The sequence below is a fragment of the Canis aureus genome, chromosome 5 (genome assembly GCF_053574225.1).
Source record: "Canis aureus isolate CA01 chromosome 5, VMU_Caureus_v.1.0, whole genome shotgun sequence".
Classification (NCBI taxonomy): Eukaryota; Metazoa; Chordata; class Mammalia; order Carnivora; family Canidae; genus Canis; species Canis aureus.
Window position 1 is genome coordinate 57,416,801 of NC_135615.1, and position 15,260 is coordinate 57,432,060.

Sequence of the window (15,260 nt, forward strand, 5' to 3'; positions counted from 1 at the left end):
GACGGGCACTGAGGTGGGCACTTGATGGGATGAGCACTGGGTGTTATGCTATATGTTGGCAAATTGAACACCAATAAAAAATAAATTTATAAAAAATAAAATAAAATAATAAAATAAAATAAATAAAATAAATAAAAAAAGCCTATGAGAAACTGGAAGTGCTTTACCATTACTGCCAGAGGGGATTGGTTGGTTTTCTTTTGTTTGATATCCCTTTGTGTGCCTGGTGGCTGAGATGCTTTAGCAGCCAGTGACCTACATCTGTGTGTCTTGGGACCTGGTGGGATGATCCCTATCCCTCTGTCCACTGGGAGTCACAGCCATACATAAATCTCTTATGTAAATTCTACTTAGACTTGAGGTGATGGCTCTGTAATAACAGGGTTCCCTACCCATTCGGGCCTGTGATAGTCATGCCGATAACCGCACGATAGATGTAGGCTCATCTCAGGAAGGCTGTGGAAGATGTATTATCAGCAAAGCCTTAGGGCTCATGCCTGGGGGACAACACAGCAGATGTCACTAAAAGGAGGCACTTTTGAGGCACTTGGGATGTGTGAAGCACCATGAGAATGGATTGTGCTACTCTCCTTATAGAAAAGGAAAAACAAAATTTTGGCAATTCATGTTGGCCTTCTGATCTCTTTCTGTGATAAAGATGCTAATAGAGAAGTTAAATAACTCATGTTCAGTGACCATACTAGGACAAGCACTTTCAGGGTGCTTGTGTGCATATTGCCTCCTTTCCTTCCTCAACTCTCTATACAAGGTAGGTATTATTGTCCCCATTGTACAAATATGAAAACTGGGGCATGGAGAAGGTCATGATTTTCTCAAGTTCACTTACCTCCTACATAGCATAACTGAGATTTGAATCCCAAAATCTGTTCTCGTTGTTTAGAGAGTTAGCTTCATTTGACGTTCTCTAGATAAATACCAAAATGTCATCTTCTCCAAAAGACTAATTTTGAATCCATTTCACTGTGCAGCACACGATAATAGAGTCCAGATGTTGGTTCATTTACTAAAAATGGAGGAGTTAAGTTCATTGATACAAATATGCTTAAATAGATAATTTTAATGCACAGAACCCCCCCTCACTTAGTTGTTCAATAACTATTTCGCATCTAATAATTTAAAAATCTACATTAGTAACACATTCTTAAATCAGAGTAATCTGCTTTGCAGATTATCTATAAAGTCCTAGACCTGTTCTGTCCTCATAATTCACTGGAAACCTACAGTGCCAAGTTAACAGACTGTAAAGCCCTTTGCAAGACAGTTTGAATGAAAATGTCAGAATATGTCTGAACTTCAATCTGGGTGCATTCAAAAATGAAGTTAAAGATGTTTTTGTCATTTGAAATGATTTACGTCTCTTTTCTTGACAGGAATACTGTGTTTTGAATCTAATTCAGAGCACTTTTGTTCATAAGTGATTTTTCATAGTCAACATATGTTCTATCTCTACCAGTTCCATTTTTAATTCATTGCTGTGCATAAAGCAGGACTTAAATTGAGAATAAGGTTTGGGAAGTTGGCTTTTGCCCAGGATGAGCTTGGTGTGCTGCTTTTGGATGAAGCACACATTACCCTTGGGGAAAGATTCTTGATTATTTAGGGAAAAGAATCTAAGCCTGCTTTTGTGCTGCTGTCGTTGGCTGTGCATAGGGCTAAGGCAAAGGATCTCCCCCAGTATGATAAAAAGTTGTCTCCTGTGGAACATATTAGCGGAATCTTGAGGCAGCTGGTGTCGGTGTGGTGCTTTGGAACAAAGGAATAGCTAGCTATTGAAGGGATGTAGGGGGGAAGACTTGGGGGAAATCCCTCACTCTTGGGCTATGGAGAACCTTAATCAGGAGGCTAGCCTGGAATATGATGCTAATTTAGTCAATGGAAAGAATTGGTATTAAAAAGAAATTGTGGGGGATCCCTGGGTGGCTCAGCAGTTTGGCACCTGCCTTTGGCCCAGGGCGCGATCCTGGAGTCCCGGGATCAAGTCCCGCGTCTGGCTCCCGGCATGGAGCCTGCTTCTCCCTCCTCCTGTTTCTCTGCTTCTCTCTCTCTCTCTCTATGTCTATCATAAATAAATAAATATTTAAAAAAAAATAAAAAGAAATTGTGAACATGAGGAACATGGTTGGTGTAAAGTAGGAGTTAGCCAACTTCATGTGCATAAGAATCCCTTGAAGCTTGTTAAAAATAAAGACCGCTGTGTTCCAACACCCTAGTGGTTTTGTTTTTGATAGGATTGGGGTGGGACCTGGGATTTGGCTTTTTAAAATTTTTAATTTTTGAGATTATTTTTTCCCCAATGCGGACATCTTGCGAAACTATTAAACAGTATCATAAGTAGGATACCAGCAACGATGCAGTCAAGATAGAGAACGTACCCACCATCGCCATCATCACAAAGATTCTTCATCTGGCTATTCTATAGCCACACGTACTTCCCTCCCGCCCCTACCTCCTTCATTGTTGGCAACAACTAATCTATTCTCTGTTTCTATAATTTTGTCATTTAAAAAATGTTAGATAAATGACATGTGTGTTGTATATAGATTACACGCATAACATGTAATCTCCCTTGGATTGGCTCCTCTCCCTCAGCCTAATTCTCCCAAGAGTCATGTAGATGATGGTGTGTATCAGTAGTTCATTCCTTTCCTTGTTGAGTACTGGTCCAGCGTATGGAAGTCCCACAGTTTGTTTCATCACTCACTTGTGGAAGGATATCTGGTTGTTTCTCGTTCTTGGCTATTAGAACTAGAGCTGTTTTGGGGTGCCTGACTGACTCCGTTGGTAGAGGGTACAGCTCTTGATTTGGGGGGTTGTGAGTTTGAGCCTCACAATGGGTGTAGAGTTTGCTTAATAAAAAAATTTTAAAAGAAGAAGTAAAGCTGTTTTTAAACATTCATGGACAGATTTTTGTGCACCCTTCAGTTCTCATTTCTCTGGGATAAGTGTCTGGGTTGTATGGTAGTTCCATGCTTAATTTTGTGAGAAACTGCCAACTATTTTCCAGAGTGGTCGTACTGTTTTACACCCCCATTAACAGAGTACAAGTAATCCAGTTTCTTTGCATCCTCACCAGTATTTGGTGTTGGCACTATTTTTTATTTTGGCTATTCTGAAGGATGTATACGGATAGCTCATAGTGGTTTAAATTATAATTCTCCCGTGGCTGATGACAGTGAACATCTTTCATGTGCGTATTTGTTACCTGTATATCCTCTCTGGTGAAAGGTTGACTCATGTCTCTTGCTCATTTTCTAATGGATTGTTTGTTTTCATACTGTTGAATATTGAAATTTCATTATATATTCTAGATTCTACTCAGATCTGTGATTTGACTTTGTCAGATATATGATTTGCAAACATTTTCTGTAATGTAATGAGTCTGTTACTCATTTTCTCAAAGTTTGATGAGATCCATTATTTCAGGATTTTCCTTTTAAAGGTCATGGTTTTGGTTTCAAGTCTAAGAACTTTTTGGTCTGATCTGAGATCTCAAAAGATATTCTCTAACGTTTTTTTCCTAAAGGTTTTACAGTTTTATGTTTTACATTTAAACCTGTGATCCATTTTGGGTTAATTTTAGTTTAAGATATGAGCCGCAGGTGAAGATTCATTTTTTGGTTTTGGTCAATGGTTGTCTAATTGCCCCAGTGTCGTTTGTTGGAAGGAAGGATCAGCCTTCCTTCATTGAATCGTTTTTGCTGTCAAAAATGCATTGGGCATTTGGGGTTCCTACTCTGTTCTGCTAATCTATGTGTCTGTCCTTTCACATGGTCTTAATTGTAGTTATATAATAAATCTTGAAATTGGTAGACTGAGTCCTAATTTTTTAAAAAAAATTTTAGGTATTATCTTTCCATCTAAATTCTATAATAATCTATTATCTATTTCAAAAAAAACTTGCTGGGATTCTGATGAGGATTGCATTAAACTTGTAGATCTGTTTGGGAATATCGCCATCTTTACTATGTTGATCTTTCAATTTATGAACATGATGAATCTCTCCATCAGTGTGGATCTTCTTTGATTTTTTTCACTAGTGTTGTATAGTTGTCAGCACGGAAGGCCTGTGTGTACTTTGTTAGATTTTTATCTAAGTTTGTTTGTTTGATTGTTTTTGAGCAATCATAGGTAATTTAAGAATCTGCCCTTGAGACATACTGACCTCAAGCATGGTTAAAACTATGAGTAAAGATGAAAAGATCAGAGATGGGAATGTAATGCTGAAGTACTTGCCAAGGGCTGGGTGGGTGTGTTCTGGTTTCTCTTGCAATAATATTGAATATTGCAGAGGCCAAAACATTGGCATTCAGGTAATTCAGTTTGTTCCCTCCATAGTACCTTTGGAATCTAATATGGCTCCCATCTAGATTTTTCTACAGAGCTGTTTCCTCAAGTTAAGCTTATTGAAATATCCAACTGTATCTCTATTTGTCCATCAGTTAGCAAATTGGTATTCTGATTATTTATCTTTTGCTTTTACCTGCTTCTTGACACATTTGTGATGTGCTGACAAAAATCAAATTGCGAATTGAGTACTGAGTCTGTGGGCATGATTGGTTCATCAATGTAAATATCAACCCATGAGAGTTCACACCTTCTTGAGCCACCCCCAAATGTCGCAGCATAGCTTTTCTTTAGTCTGTAAAAGTAATAAAACAATAGGCTGAAATGATAAAGTTGCTCAAACACCCCCCCCCCAAAAAAGTAAAAGATAACAAATGTTTTTCATTTGACTGATAACTGAATTAGGTCTGTACTGTATGGTATAACCACAGAAGGTTGATCTCTTCCCCTTACCTCTTGGCAACTTCTGACTTTAATTTAGAATGTGTTTGGGGAAAAGTAGGGATTGTGTTCAGAAATTTTATGTTTATTCTTTACTTGCCTAGAATATATTGAAATCTATGAAAGTTGCATGTTCTTTTCAGTGTTTAGAACTGATTACATTGATAAACCATCTTTGAAATGTTACTCTCAGTTTTCAGAAGAAAATGCAAATCAAATGAAGAAAATATATGGAGAATTCTGTAGCCATCACAAAGAAGCTGTTAGCCTCTATAAAGAACTCCAACAGAATAAGAAGTTTCAGAATTTTATTAAGGCAAGTATTTTTAAACTATTACAAAGTGGTAAACCAGCTTGGGGAAATAGTTCGTGCTTTCTTGTTACATGACCTTAACAACGTGCACATCTGACTTTCAGGGGAAAGAGAAGAAAGCGATAGGCTCATGGCAAAGATGAAAAGTCTCTTCTTCTGTCTTAGTGAGATATTTCTCCCAAATCATTTCCTTTTGTATCTTATATTTGTAAAGTGTCCTCCAAGCTTTTGACTACCTTTGTCATATCCTGGGTTGTCGTTTTATGTCCTGAGAAGTAATAAACTAAAAGAACCTTAGTAAAAATACATAATCGACCCCACCTCCACTGGATTAATTTGAAGCAAATCCAGAACATCATATAATTTCACATTAATGTAATATGTAACTCTAAGCAATGCATCTTTTATTTTTTAAAAACTATTCATTCTGTTTTTAAATTTAAATTCAATTTGCTAACATATAGGACATCATTAGTTTCAGATGTATTTTTTAATACATCTTTTAAAAATTACAATGATATTATCACAGTAAGTTAAGAATTATTCTTTAATACCTTCAGACAGCTGGTCAGTATTCAGATTTCTCTAAAAAATGAAATGAAATTGGATTGCTTAAATCAGAATCTGACTGAAGTTTACATGTTGTATATGAGAGCTATATCTTTTAAATCTCCTTTGATTTGGATGTTCCCCATCTATTTACTTTTCGGTGTGCGATTTGTTTGTTGAAAAAATTTGTCCTTCAGAGTTCCATAGATTGTACATTTTTTCTTTTATTTTGAGAATGTTAGCAGATTCTCCTCCTCCCCACAGAACACACATGTGTTTTGAGAACTTGAAAACTTAGAGAATACTTGGAAGTTTTTAGGAAAAAAGTTGGCCTGATTAGAGAGAACTCTAAGTGCTGTGATGAATAATAACAAATGTAGAGGAAGACTGGTTAGAAAAACCAAGAGCTAACTGCGAACTCAAGCTCAAAATGTAACTTTGATTTGTGAATATTTTCCAGGAGCAAGAGCTCCTCATAAATCTTAACACTTGATAAACTTGCCTACTTTTGGAATTAATTGCCAATACATCAGAGTAATTTGAAACTTCTTAATCTTGGAGAGTTAGGTTATTAAGAGATTAATGACATAGTGTACGATTTAATGACAATCAAGTTTTAATTAATGTATATTATGTTGCATCTGAATAGAATGATACAGTAGTAGAGTCTTTGAATTATTAAACTCAGACCTAAAAAGAAACTATGGTTTCTGTATATAAAAATGTATGTATATATTTTTAAGCTTCGAAATAGTAATCTTTTGGCTCGACGCCGAGGAATCCCAGAATGCATTCTGCTAGTCACGCAGCGCATCACAAAATACCCTGTCCTGGTGGAACGGATTTTGCAGTACACAAAGGGTGAGTGATAACTTCCGGGATAAACATCTGCCTCTGACATTAGTTTTAAGCATAGCTGAGGTATTGTCAACAGATACAAATGCTTGTGGCCTGTGATTCATGAAGATTATTAGGGAAAAACTTGTAGACCTTTAGGATCTGGATCCTTTTGGAGAGGTTATCTTTTAAAATGTAGCTTGGGGGGATCCCTGGGTGGCGCAGCGGTTTAGCGCCTGCCTTTGGCGCAGGGCGCGATCCTGGAGACTCGGGATCGAATCCCACGTCGGGCTCCCGGTGCATGGAGCCTGCTTCTCCCTCTGCCTATGTCTCTGCCTCTCTTTCTCTCTCTCTCTCTCTGTGACTATCATAAATAAATTAAAAAAAAAATAAAATAAAATGTAGCTTGGGCAGTCGTCTGAATTGCTCCAAGCAGCCCAAGCCAAGCAGTGTTCTTCATACTTTGTCTATCCCCTCTTTAATTTCCCCATATCCAGATCTTCTTAATGCCTCTGCTTCTTCCTCTTCCTACGACCATACCAGTAGTCTGGCGAAACATACCCCACTGACCCTATCACCAGATGTCAAGTCTTCCAAGCAGTGAATTATTAAATTGAGAATTATTTATGATGGAGCTATTTTTAATCCCATCGATTCATCATGTCCCAGTGGTAACATCTAGGCATCCTGTGAGAAGCTAATAAAGCACATGGTTGTACCACAGGCTCCTTGGAGGACAGAGAAGGCCTGTGTCTTCTGGTTCACAACTGGATCTTTAATGCCTGGTGCTGCGACTGGTACAGGAGAGGCTGTCAGTAAATAAAAACCTATCAGTGCAATGAACGAATAAATAAAAATGCCTGCTCCTCCAGCTAGCTTACTGAGCTTGAGTAAATTATTTGTTGGATGGTAGCATGTTAGGTTGACAGGGGCTTGTGTTTGGAAGCATGTAAACTTGCATTGCCATTGCATATACTTGGCTTTATGGCTCATTAGTTGGGCACGTTCGTTAACTGAGCCTCGGTTTTCTCCATTACTCAGTGAGACTAATAATCCTCAGGGAATTGTTGTGAGGATTAAATGAGATTGTTGCATAAAATGCCCAGTGCAGAGCCTGGTATAAACAAAAGACTCGATACGTGGGAGCTATTTCTGTTCCTTCATTATGACCCGTTGACTTGGAGGTAATGAAAGAAGTAGTGAGATCTTAAATGGCCACTCTAAGAAAGTCAGCCTTCAATATCCTCTTTTTGGGAAGCGATCTAGGCACACAGAAAGGCATGAATGTTTCCTTTTTTTTTTTTTTTTTTTAAGTCACATTAAGAATTAAGTTCAGGCAGGAATGGTAGCCTCTGTTCCTTGTATCCCATTCTCAGTGCTCCCTGTAATTCAACATAAAAGAAAATAGAACCACAAGACGAAGAGAAAAGTCTCATAAATGTTGTTCTCAGCAAAAAAAAATGAAAACAAAATTAAGACTTTTAGTTTGCATGATGTTCATATGAAGCGTAAGGTCTAATACAATAGCTCAAAGACTAAAATCCGCCCGGCGTGTTAGGCCCGCTACTGCTACTCAGAGCCACCGCCTGCCAGATGCTTGGTAGAATGAGTAAGAGTCGTTACCGCTGCGAGTCAGGAACGGTGAGTGTGACGTAGGGGTAGCTGTCCCGATGCCTCCTTAGATCAGGCCTTGCCACCGGCTGGTTCTCGCGCTCTCTCGCTCCTGGGGACATTGATCTACGCGACTCGGTTATGGCAATGCTTCTCAGACTTCACTAGGCCTGGTCCTTTCCTGTGGATCTTGCTGACACACAGGTTCCATTGCAGTTAGGTCTGAGGAGGGGGCCCAAGCTACTCAGCCAGACTCCCAGGTGGGGCAGCCCGCCATTACAGGACCGGAATCTGGCCCCCATGGTCAGAAGACGGAGCCTTTTCTCACTCTTACCCCAAGTTGCCTTATAGCTCAACTTTGATTTTCTTTACTCTCCTTTCCCATATATGAAGTATGCTCTTTAAAAAGGAGAACCTTGGTGGGGCGAGGGGGGTGCTGCTTCATGTTTGGTAAGCAAAGAAGACACTTTCACAGACACTGAGAAAGAAGGATCTTCCTTGTGGAACATCCCTGCCAGGATCCGTTCCTTGATTTCTGGAACAAGCTTCATGCTTGTAGGACATTAACAACCTGGAAGTGTTGAGACTCTTTGAAGACTTGCCGTCTCACTTGACTGCTGTTTCTGTGGATTTCTGCTGCTGTAGACTTTCGTTGTCTCTGCCAGTTTTTTTCCTCTCCTTCTGGCACCTTCTGACCTCCTGAGACTTTCACTTCTGTTTGCCTCAGTAAACATGAACTAGGTGTTCCTTATCATCAAATAGGAAAATAGTTAAGTTCACTTTCATCTGAAGTTCTAGAAAGCTATTCCAGAAACTCCTCCAGAGTTTTTTTTTTTTCTTAATATAACTGAGAAATAGGAGCAGCAGCCTATGTTTTAAAGAAAAACAACTGGAATTGATGATTATCTACTATAGGCATGACTATGGCTGACTCACTAGGCACAGTGCCTTTGTCCCATTTTTCTTTTTAGGTTGGAAAAGTGTTGAAATATAATTTTGAATATTTTATGGCGGGAGGGATCCAGGAAGGCAAATGAGTCTGAGGCCTTTCCAAGCCACCCCACAGCTCCCTTTCAGGAGAGGATCCTAATTTGGGCCTACAGATTGGCTAAGTTCTAAGAAATTTGGTGAAGGGCTTACTTGATTACCTGGGTCTGGGAAGGTAATGTTCATTGCTCTTAGGGAAGGTCAGACCAGTCTTTATAACTCAGACATCTTACTGTGTGTCAGCTGAACCTTATCTGATAAGTAAATCTTTTATAACTAAACCTTGTAACAGTTCTTTTTGGGAGGAAGGGTGCAGAGTGATGATAAGGCATTTGAACCTAATCCAACATTTTTGTCCTGTGTTTTTTTTTTTTCTATTTGTGTGATTTTAATTGCATTTAAAACTAAATTCCTTAGCACTTCTGGCATATCCTATAGTGTTCTTTTTTTTTTTTCTATGCAGAAAGAAGTGAAGAACATCAAGACTTGTGCAAAGCTCTGTGCTTAATTAAAGACATGATTGCAGCAGTGGATTTAAAAGTCAGCGAGTATGAGAAAAACCAAAAATGGCTTGAGATCCTAAATAAGATCGAAAACAAAACCTACACAAAGCTCAAAAATGGCCACGTGTTTAGGAAGCAAGCACTGATAAGTAAAGAAAGGACTCTCTTATATGATGGCCTTGTTTATTGGAAAACTGCTACGGGTCGTTTCAAAGGTATTGTGGCTCCAACAGACCAGTTTCTCCTTCTTTCACATATGTTACTCATTTAATAGGACAGATTTTCAAAAGAAGAGTGGTTCAGAGATGGCAGGCACACACACAAACCCTGGGGAAGTGGAAAGATTCCCGTAGGCTCAAGTCATGAACCCCAGTAGGCAAATGCTACAAATCTTTGGTGGGAGTTTGCTGCCCCAAGCAAAACTCTTCATATATGTTTTATGAATTTGCAATTTGGGATACTTAAACCAAAGGAGCTGAGAATTCTGCTAATTGTTGGCACAGAAATATTACCCTGGCAAATGTAGTGTGTTGAACATGAGGCAGTACGCCCACACACCTAGAGTCTGTGTGCCAAGCCAGCTGGGGGCTCTCACGCCTTCGAGGGGAGAAATGAGCTCTGAAAGTCCTATTTCTTACTGAGTAATAAGATGCACAAATGTACATTTTGGCGGTGGTGCAGACTTTTCCTCAGTGCTCCTGTTTGGCATGACCTGGCATTAACCTATGTTCATCTAGTTAGACTCTAAGACCATTTATTCAGCTTCTGAAGGGCTGATTCTGATCCAGACTCTCTTGGCTCTGAGTACACACTATAGAATCACCTTGGGAGCTTAAAAAAAATCACCCATGTTCAAGTCTTCTCCCAGATATTTTGATTTTATTGGTCTAGGGATGAAGCCCAAGCATAGCAATGCCTAAAGGCTCCCAGCTGAGTCCACTGTGCAGCCGGGGTTAAGGACCACCGGTCTGCTCTCTGTCTCCTTAATGTATCTTAATAACTTCCTCAGGTAAGGGAGAGGAGGAGGTTGTTAATGTCTAGTTACTCCAAGGTAACTAGTTGCTCAAAGGTAACCCTTCGGAGGATTATCGAGCATTCGTGGTGTTTGCAACTAACAACCGAAATGGGATTTGTTGATGCAGCAGTGTTGCGGCTAAACATTAACCACAATTAGAACATTAACCAAACTAAGACATTAACCTGTCTATAGACCCCAGCGCCTCAAGTCCTTTGCTCTCGGTCCGTTTCATCACATGAGCCGTTTGCTGACTCTGTGTTAGGATGTTTAGTCGGCTAGTAAAGGTGAGTTCCTGTGAACAATTTGTGGGGCAGTGTATGATTATTGCAAACTGTGCCCGGGTCTAGACATAGTGATTCAGCAGATTTGCATACAGAATTCAAGGCAGAAGTCGCCCTCTAACAGTTACCATTAAGCTTCTTTTTCTAAAGGTGAGGGCTTGCTCCATTCTATTAGAACCTTGGTTTGTCAGATGTATTTTTTCCCCATTTTGAAGGCTACAGTATTAAATGCTGCTAGAAATTTAGCTATACCTCTAGTTACGCAAACATGCATGCTTAAACACAGCTAAATCTAAATTGTAGAGTTTATCTTTGGCTATCACAGCACAGGCATTTTCATAAAGGTTCTTTAATTACACTAAATCTTAGTCATCTTCTTTTTAATAAATTGGTTTAGGTTTCTACCACGAAATCAGAACATTTGATAAAAGTATTTGAATAGTAGCTCACTTCATTAATACTAGTAATATCTTTTCTTTGAAGATATCCTGGCTCTACTTCTAACTGATGTGCTGCTCTTTTTACAAGAAAAAGACCAGAAATACATCTTTGCAGCTGTTGTAAGTACACAGCCATGTGATACATATTTTAAATGGCCGAGTCCCACGTATCTTGGAAAAATGCCTAAAATTCCTTGTGAAATTGAGTAGTCGCTGGCAGGAGTGTACCCATTATATTCCCATTTAGTATTAGCGATTGCAGTGTACCAAGCATCTCATTTGGTTTAACAAGAGTGAAAAGTATTGATTTATCAGAGCCCGGAGTGGTAGTCAGCTAATTCAATTAACTGCTAGTTTAGTTGTCAATTGTTAACATAAAAATACTGTAGGACTTTGGTTCGAGTTGGTGGACAGGCACTGGCCTAAACCCCTCAAGTGACTCTCTGTCTGACTCTCTTGGCGTATCTTCTAGATCCCTCCCACCCCCTTCCCGACCCTGCTGTCCCAGGCACTCAGATGTTAATGCTGGCAACAGCGAGTCTCTTCTGGAATCTTGTTCTGTTTCCATTAGTCCATCCCTGCTTTACCCGTTGCTAGCCCTATTCATAACTATCATGATGTTCCTTCCACCAAACAAGAGGACACCATTGTGTTATCTAAAGTTTAAAGAAGTTTCTTCCTTATTTTGACTACAGTGACTACTAATTACAAAGATTATTCATATGAAGTGTATCATTGTAGTGTATTACATTAATCTCCTTGATGGTGCAGAGTTAGACTAGAAGTCAACCAGGGTTTAACTTTTTTTTTTTTTACACAGCATCTTATCCAAAATGACTCACTTTTAAAGAAGGAAAATGTCATAAATTAACTTTGTCAGCCTCATGGAACAGTAGGCCCTGTTAAAGGAAAGAATCTAAGATGCAATGCCATTGTGGGCATTACAGTGGTGGCTCTCTAAAATGGTTCTTATTTATCATCCATTGACTGATAGGACATTCGGGTACCACTAGTAGATGTGATCAGTTCCAACTGGTTAAAACCAAACCCAAAGCTTATCAAAGTTTCTCTTATGCCATTCAGAGCAAACAAAGAAGCATGCTTTTCCAGGGTGGATTTGGGGGAGGAAGAGGTTGGTGGAGTGCCTTTCCAGCCCATCTGTGCTTGTCAGGTAGCCCAGTAGGCCTTGTCCCCCTGTTGGGCACGTTGGGCTGATGCCAGGTTGCATAGGGTCAGGGATTACTTCACAAGGCTACTCCAGAGGCTAGCAAGGAGGTCTCCAACAAGTCCCCATGGCTCTGATGCATTTGAACTGTATATATTGCAGATTTCATGTAGACTTACTGATTTGTCCCTCAGCCTCTCTGTGCTGTTGTTTGGGATGTTGTGAACAGAGAGAAAGTAGGCAGGAAGGTGGAACCATTTTGTTTGTTGATGGGAGGTGAGGACCATGTAGAAGAGAAAACAAATGTGCACCACACCTTTACAGAAACAGAAGTTTGTTCAAAACCAGAGAGCTGAAAGATAAGCAAATTGTGCTTTCTTGGGTGTTATTACAGGTCACGTGACCTGCTCTTGGGTTGAAGGGTAGACACAGCATAAAGACAACTACCTTATTTTCTAAAACAACATAGCATATGGACTGAGATGAAGGTGTGATGCTCACCCAATAGTATGACTTGAAATATGGATCTGTCTTGTGCGACCTCTTCAAGAGTTACCTGTGCCAGCCTTAAACCACATTTGCTATGAAGTGAGATGTTAGGAGTGCAGTCCCCCAAATCCCAGAATGAAGGCGGCCACAGCTTAGCACCTCTTGGTAGAAGGTGCTTGGCTCTGGACAACAGTGAGATGATGCTGATGCTGTTTCATGGAGATGCTAGCCTGACACAGCGCAGCTTTGATAAAAGCCAGCTAAGCCCTTGTCCATGTCAGGGAGCAAAATAGAAAACATTACCCACAAAGAGTCGAGGGCACTGTGTTGTTCCAGCACATGCTTTTGAGTTGCATCATACACATTTAATTAGCACAGCCCTCCAGTCGTAAGGATCTTATAGTGGACACCATGGAGGAATTGCTGTATCAGCGAGGGTCATACAAGTGACTGGGTTTCCTGGTTCTCCTCTTGGCATTAGGGAAAGTTAGCATCATGGTCATACCCACAGGTAAGTTTCTCTGCTCTTTGTGCTGTTCGAGAAACTTCTTTAGGAAATGCTTAACTTGCTACATGTTACAAAAGACATGATGAATTTGGAAATGGCCAGAAGATGAGCAGCTGATACCAGCAGAAGAATGGTGTTCCTTTTTTTTAAAGATTTTATTTATTTATTTATGATAGACCAAGAGAGAGAGGCACAGGCACAGGCAGAGGTAGAAGCAGGCTCCATGCCGGGAGCCCGACGTGGGACTCGATCCTGGGACTCCAGGACCGGGCCCTGGGCCAAAGGCAGGCGCTAAACCGCGGAGCCACCCAGGGATCCCAAGAATGGCGTTCCTAAAGAGAATTTTGATTTTAAAGAGAACTCAGCGGCAAAGGGAGTAGGAACCCACATCCATGAAATGAGTAGGAACACATAGGTATGTTCATTAAATCATGGGTTACTGAGTCTAGGAGGATCTCCTGAATATTAAAGAAGCTAACTTCAAAATGAACAATAAAAGAGACAAGGGAACGTGGAGGGGTGCAGGTGCAAGTTCAAAGCAGGAAGAGTCTTAGCTCTCGCTGTCACTTGGGACTTTGAATGTCCTTCCCAGCAGATACTGGTGATGCCGTATCAGCCACTCCATGGAATCACAAATGGAGGCAGGGTGACGAGGCTAAATGTAGCAGTGACTTTTCCTCTTCCCCTGGGGGCAGAGGCTGTCAGCCTACCTGCAGGGATTGGCAGGAAACACACAGGAGGAACTGGGAGTGGGCTTGGGATTGGGGATCCCATGGCGAGTGCTGGAGACTGGAGCGAACTGGTGAGAACACGGCCTGTCTCGCTGAGGGCAGGGATGACTCGGCTACAGCCAGTGTGTTCAAGGGAGTACATGGGCCCATGATCGCCATTCTGCTTTGCGCAAGAACCTACACATCTACAGTTTGTTAAAAAAAAATTTTTTTAAAGGGGGACGGGAAATCCCCCAGCTTTTAAATGTTGACAACTGTTAAATCTGTTTTTAATATACTATGACACAAGTAAGACATCTCTGCAGGCTGGGTTAGGTCTGGGCATTAGCAGTTATTAACATCTGTTTCTAAGGTAGACCCGTTACTCCCATCCCCAAAGATTTAATTTGAATTCTTGATCATCTCTAGTGCTCTTGTGTGATCGGTATGCGTAATGATGGACATGCCTCTGACGCCTCCTCATCTGTTGGTGATCTAATTAATGCTGCTTTCTACCTGCTGACCTGTTTTTTTTTTTTTTCGTTTAAAACATATCTGGGGATCCCTGGGTGGCGCAGCAGTTTAGCGCCTGCCTTTGGCCCAGGGTGCGAGCCTGGAGACCCAGGATCAAATCCCACGTCAGGCTCCCAGTGCATGGAGCCTGCTTCTCCCTCTGCCTGTGTCTCTGCCTCTCTCTCTCTCACTGTGTGCCTATCATAAATAAATAAAAATTTAAAAAAAATAAATAAAACATATCTGACCTTACCACCTCCCCTCCTTCTGCAACACTTACCAACTGGTTCAGATCATTTCATCCTTGCTAATGTCTTAAGCAATTTAATTAATTTATTTTTAAAGATTTTATTTATTTATTCATGAGACACAGAGAGAAAGAGAGAGAGAGGCAGAGACACAGGCAGAGGGAGAAGCAGGCTCTATGCAGGGAGCCTGACGTGGGACTCGATCCCGGGACCTTGGGGTCATGCCCTGAGCCGAAGGCAGGTGCTCCCCTGCTGAGCCCCCCAGGTGCTCATGTCTTAAAC

The 15,260-nt window shown here is 40.6% G+C and overlaps 1 protein-coding gene across 18 annotated transcripts in view; it reads left to right on the forward strand.

Annotated features, from left to right (window-relative positions):
• ARHGEF28 (Rho guanine nucleotide exchange factor 28) overlaps positions 1-15,260 on the forward strand; it is a 288,520-nt gene that overhangs the window by 222,665 nt on the left and 50,595 nt on the right. For all 18 annotated transcript variants that reach the window (XR_013380085.1, XR_013380084.1, XM_077898173.1 and 15 more), the window contains 4 exons: positions 5,000-5,122; positions 6,412-6,529; positions 9,567-9,821; positions 11,389-11,465. Coding sequence is in view for 16 of the 18 variants with exons in the window: in XM_077898173.1 (XP_077754299.1) it covers positions 5,000-5,122; positions 6,412-6,529; positions 9,567-9,821; positions 11,389-11,465 (573 nt within the window). In the remaining 2 variants the exon portion in view is untranslated. The remainder of the gene's footprint in view (positions 1-4,999; positions 5,123-6,411; positions 6,530-9,566; positions 9,822-11,388; positions 11,466-15,260) is intronic.